The sequence below is a fragment of the Ruditapes philippinarum genome, unplaced genomic scaffold (genome assembly GCF_026571515.1).
Source record: "Ruditapes philippinarum isolate M1 unplaced genomic scaffold, ASM2657151v2 ctg1152_1_1_1_1, whole genome shotgun sequence".
Lineage (NCBI taxonomy): Eukaryota > Metazoa > Mollusca > Bivalvia > Venerida > Veneridae > Ruditapes > Ruditapes philippinarum.
In genome coordinates this window covers 231,152-236,714 of record NW_026856449.1, presented here as the reverse complement: position 1 = coordinate 236,714, position 5,563 = coordinate 231,152, and the positions used below count along the sequence as shown (strand labels likewise).

At 32.4% G+C, this 5,563-nt stretch overlaps 1 protein-coding gene across 3 annotated transcripts; it reads right to left on the bottom strand.

Annotated features, from left to right (window-relative positions):
- Nucleotides 1–245: 245 nt before the first annotated feature.
- On the bottom strand, nucleotides 246–5,349 carry LOC132746556 (uncharacterized). 3 transcript variants are annotated; one of them, XM_060735740.1, is made up of 3 exons: nucleotides 5,195–5,349; nucleotides 2,409–2,518; nucleotides 246–1,834 (listed from the first exon to the last, which is right to left on the bottom strand). In XM_060735740.1, the coding sequence occupies exons 1-3, from the start codon at nucleotides 5,292–5,294 to the stop codon at nucleotides 1,667–1,669; spliced, it is 378 nt and encodes a 125-aa protein (XP_060591723.1). In that variant the 5' UTR covers nucleotides 5,295–5,349; the 3' UTR covers nucleotides 246–1,666. The 3 variants fall into 3 exon arrangements, 2 of the variants coding, with proteins under 2 accessions (XP_060591723.1, XP_060591724.1); XM_060735741.1 differs by having other exon boundaries at nucleotides 1,294–1,834; nucleotides 2,424–2,518; XR_009627994.1 differs by lacking the exon at nucleotides 5,195–5,349 and adding an exon at nucleotides 4,046–4,170 and having other exon boundaries at nucleotides 1,297–1,834; nucleotides 2,424–2,518.
- Between the last annotated feature and the right edge of the window lie 214 nt (nucleotides 5,350–5,563).

The following is a 5,563-nucleotide window of genomic DNA, read 5'->3' as shown; positions in this document are numbered from 1 at the left end:
AATCTAGGCTTTATGGTTTTGATTTATTGCAATAGTAATATGGCACAACAAAACAAAACAAATGTTACTTCTAAACTATACTTTTGAACGCATATAATGCTTCTAACTTGATACAAGTAAGACCAGTGTATGATTTGAAACTTACAAATTTATAGCCTTTATAATCATCGTGTTACTTAACCTATTATACATACAATACACAAAGAATTGCAATGTATCAATAATACATCTATATAACATGACAGCTAATATTCGTACATAACACACATAGAAGTACAATACAATGTGTCAATTAACTTTTATGTACGTTTGCATGGGGCTAGATATTCGCATAAAACATATAAAATACCAGTATCTATGCCCTCGACTCCTTTAGCTAAAAACACATCTTCAAGATCATTCAAATACATGCTAAATAAAAATGGGGACAGGCTCTCACCTTGTCTTACTCCTAAATTACAAGTAAAAGCTTCACTTATATTATCAAAATGTTTAACTCTTGAGGAAATGCCTTCATATATGCTCTGTATAACTTTGAGAATATTACCAGTCACTCCGTATTTTATTAATTTGTACCACAGTACATCTCTAACTACGAAATCAAAAGCTTTTTTAAAATCAACAAAGCTACATATAGCTTTAATTTTTTTCAAACAATGTGAAATAAGAGCATTTAAAATAAAAACATTATCAACAGTACCCATATTTTTTCGAAAACCTGCCTGGGCCTCTACACAAACACCAAAGGAATCAGCCCAGTTATCTAATCTAGTATTCAATATTCTAGTAAATAATTTTCCGAGAGAACTTAACAATGTAACACCTCTATAGTTCGATGGTTGATCAACATCACCACATTGAGTAAACTTGTGCCTCAAAACCCATGGGTCGTGGGCCGAGTCCTATCTTTTTTACTAATATGTTTTCTAGTACGAAGCATGAACGTAATTTGACTACTGTGATTAGAAAAATTTCTTCGCCGTAGGAGGTGGGGATGTAAACGTAAAATAAAACCTGTTTTTTTCTCTTAAGTATATTTTTGTCATTTTAAGGAAATGAATTTCAATAAAATTTCATAAATTACTCATGATTGTTAAATATGTATAAAGATGCAATGCATATAAGAAAAATTAAGATATGTTGACATACATATGTACAGTATATACTGCAGTTGACATACACATATGTACAGTATATACTGCAGTTGACACATACATATGTACAGTATATACTGCAGTTGACATACACATATGTACAGTATATACTGCAGTTGACATATACATATGTACAGTATATACTGCAGTTGACATATACATATGTACAGTATATACTGCAGTTGACATATACATATGTACAGTATATACTGCAGTTGACATATACATATGTACAGTATATACTGCAGTTGACACATACATATGTACAGTATATACTGCAGTTGACATATACATATGTACAGTATATACTGCAGATACATTTATACCCAGCGTTCCTTGTAGCCTTGGATTAAGTCAATCTATAACAAGTTCTGTTAAACAGTCAAGTGATATACGATTATGATAAATTCCAATAACGTTTAATAAACAAGTCTGTCAGCACCAATTCTATGATTAGCGTTGACGTCTGACATCGAATGTACATGCGCGATAAATGTAAAGAGATGATCGATTCATTTCGGATTTCTTCTGTCTTTATCGGTTATATGCGACTCTTCAAACATAATAGCAAACATCCTCATGTCAGCATTAAAACTTTTTCTGCTCTTCTCTAGCAAGGACTCCTCGCTGAATATTTCGCGTAGCACGTTTTTCTCGTGAGATTCCGTTTTAAATGTAACCTGAAAATAATTTTCGAACAATTTTATTTTTGCTTCAAGTTTGAACCAGTCATCAACGATCGAATAAGACTTTACCCCAGTCTAATATTGCTATGTCCCCAGATATGCACAGATTTTTATTTCTCAAACACGCAGCATTTTTTGTGTCCTAATTTAGTTTCTTAAACGTTTCTACCTTAACTTTCTGTTGCTTTTGTGCAGTAAGTACAGTTATAGTGATTTATTTAGTACATGTATTTTGTATGGAGGTCAAAATAATACATTTTGCGTCTTTTATGACAAATAATGTCACATTCAGTGTTAATTTCTAAGTAATAATCATTTAAAATACACTTTAAAAGTAATTTAAACATTATAAAACTTACGTTTGCCATTTCTAAAGAAGAAGAAAAAAATCGGCATAATGTGCCTTTAACCTTCCACTGCCGTTGTTGCGACTTTTCAACATGTAGATTTTAATGGTATATTTTATTTGAATAAAGGAATTTTATGTAGAAATTACCATAGTAGGAAACTTAATAATCAAATTTTGCTGAAAAAAAAATGACTGACATGCCTTAATACGTTTTTTTACCGCTTTACCACTTACCTTGCTCGTGGCATTTTCTTGTGTGGCGCTGTTTCGTGGCGACATGGCGCCATCTTCCCCATCCCGACTTACGTCACTCGCACTAGCTGTCGTACCTTTCAGTTACAGAATTTAATTAAAATTTAAAACCCTGCATAAGTAATTTTAAACATTTATTTTTTTTTAATATACTCACTTTTTACATTTGGCAAAGGGAAAAGGGAAACTCAAGGAAGCCCCATTAATTTTCCTAACCAGGGGAGTAAAAACACCCCGGAAATGAATTTTTTTTGCCCCGAAAATTTGCCCCGGCCGTTAGGGTTTGAAAAAATTTGGGTTTAAAATTTGGGAAAATTTTTTAAATCAAAACTTGTAATGTTCGAAGCCCCAAATGGTAACCCGGCCCTTTAAAATGGGGGAGAGTCAAGTAAAAATTTTAAAATAAAACCTTTGTCAAAGTTTTGGTAAAAAAACCCAAAGAAAATTTCCCATTTGGGGGATCACTTTTTTGGTCTTTTAAACCTAGAAATGGGGTTTAAAAACGGCCTCTTTGGACTGTCCCCGGGGGCCCACAATCATGGCAATGGGCATTGCTGTACTTGAGCCACCGTCTACATTGCGTATTGGGTCGCATTTCAACAAATGAACTAATAGGTGTTCATTAACTACTCGAGGTATATATATATGTCTTTAAGATAATATTTACAAGAAACTTCAGCATGGGTCTTAATTATATTGTGTGCACGAAATAAAATCCTCGTAAACCATCAAAATCAATAGGGGCCACCTACTGGTCATGGTCAATGTTTTATGATTTTTTTTTAATTTATTGATCAAATGAGGATATTATACAAAGAGTCACTGTGACCTTGAGCGAATGACTCAATGTCAAACTTTTTCCTTAAGTACTGATCGGACAAGGAGTGTACGTGTATATTTTGTACAAATGTCACTGTGTCAGTGATCTGGTCTGCGGACCATATGCAATGTTCCTACACACCTTAAATCTAATGACCTCACAATCAATAGGAATCCAAGTGACATTCACCATGACTTAGACCTTCTCAAGTTATTGATAGACAAGGATAACAGGAATACGGACAGGCCACCATTTTTACAGTATGTGCCTTTTTCTTTGATATTTCTAAATATGGCATTTTCCCACATAAACCAATTAAATCTACCACTTAAACCAACGGTATAATTAAGTTTTTTTGCAGGATTGACCGTCGGATCTTTGCCCGACCCATTACAGTATGCTCCCCACCATAAAAAATCGCATCCTCATATGTTAATTGCTTTTAAGACACAGAAATTTAGATGAAATGAAAACGTTTATATTGCAAAATACATGAATGTATTTTTTTTAGACATTATTTTGAACTTATAAACGTAGATGGCGTGGAAATGGAAAAACAAATACATTCGATGAAATCGCAAAAAAAAAACAAGCTTCCATTAAGCATACATTGCCACGGACGTTTAAAAATCTTTTGTTTTGAGAAATTACTTTCAATGGATTTGTGCAGTTGCAGTTATATTACATATGCATTAAAGTAAAAATAAATAAGCAAGTATTTATTTAGGAAATAAAGTAAAATAAGTATTTAGTATTTACATTTATTTCGAGATGTGATGCTTACCTATTTTGTCTGTTTCTGATCCCAGAACATAAAAAAAATCCTTAAAATATATTTCCCTATTTCAGTCTATATGTGCGTGTCAGTCCAGCGTTCTTTATCAGTATTATACAGTTCTTATCTTGTTTACTAAACGCTTTATAGATAAATCCATAGATATACAGTTTTTCTATATATTTTACGTCGATAAGATAAAAAAGAAATATAAAATGTAGTATGCAAATGCTGAAAAAATTAAACGCGTAATTGTTGATAATATTTCCTCTTTTGGTGTAATTCAATTCTTTTTGTTAATTCCACTATTGTAACACAGACAATGATAGATTTTTGTCTATACATTATCTTATCTTATAATATCTTATATATTTAGCCGTCTTTTTTTAAGGAAATGGGTTAACGGCAAATTAGATATTTTTTAAAAACAGAAAATAAAACGTAAATATTCTTTTCGGTCGATTTCCATTTCCTTACTTTAACACCCCAGATTTATTGGGGCAATTATGCGCAGTGCAAAAATAAAACTGAATGACTAGGAAAAATAATATAAACCCTGAAAATATGTAAAATTTAGATCAATTAAATGCATAATGATTTAAACATGCAATAAATACAGAGATAAAATACCGAACAACTGTAGGCTGCTTATTTCCCCCTGTTTTAATGCTACATGTATTTATCAAATCTTCGAAAAATGGGGGACTAAGAAGGAATAAATTTATGGTCAGTGAAGTTTTCCCAGTTCACAAAGAATTAAATTCAAACGAATTTTAACACGGAAAAAAACAAGAGAATCTAATATATTCTAAATGTATCTATCTATCTATTTTCCATATAGTCAAACCCCTGCTGGGGACCTAGACTTGACGCGCGTCAACTGACAAGAATGTTAGTAAAAGAGCTGAAATAAAAGAATATAAAAGTAATGGAAATGAGTATATTGTTAAAAACAGGTTAAAAAACAAAAAAAAGGTATTTTAGGGAGATGTATGTTCAATCCGGCATGTACATGTATAATAAAATGTCAATATTTCGCTTAAACTTTAAGGCCGTATTGCTTTTCTTGGTTGTTTTTAGGGGGATTAGCACTCCTCAAATTTCGAGACCGATCGCCGGTATATACCTATATAGGCTTCAAAATAACAGTACCTATACCATTTTCTGCAACCTCGTCATCACTGTGGCTATCCCAGTCGTTCTCTGTCTCGTCACGGTCACTAATGTTACTTTCAGGTACACTTAAACAAATTCCCATGGTTTACCATATGAAATTTTAATGATGCTTCATCTGACGCCGTTGTTATGGTGACGTCATTTATTGGTGACGTCATAGACGTTTGCTCGAATTATGATTATGGGATTGACACTATCGTCTTGAAATTGAAATGTCAGGGACGTGCCCCCTTTCAATTCATTTTGCACGAGAACATTACATAAGTTGAATAACAAGATTATTCCTCGAAGAAATTAAATAAAACATTCAGAGTGTTGTTTCATAAAATGTTCATATTTTTATCTACAATA

Coding starts and splice junctions, on each gene's coding strand:
- LOC132746556 (XM_060735740.1), bottom strand. CDS start 5,294: ATGGGAATTTGTTTAAGTGTACCTGAAAGTAACATTAGTGACCGTGAC. Junction 2,519..5,194: donor TGACGAGGTTGCAGAAAATG/GTATAGGTACTG, acceptor TGTAACTGAAAG/GTACGACAGCTAGTGCGAGT. Junction 1,835..2,408: donor GCAAGGTAAGTGGTAAAGCG/GTAAAAAAACGT, acceptor AATTATTTTCAG/GTTACATTTAAAACGGAATC.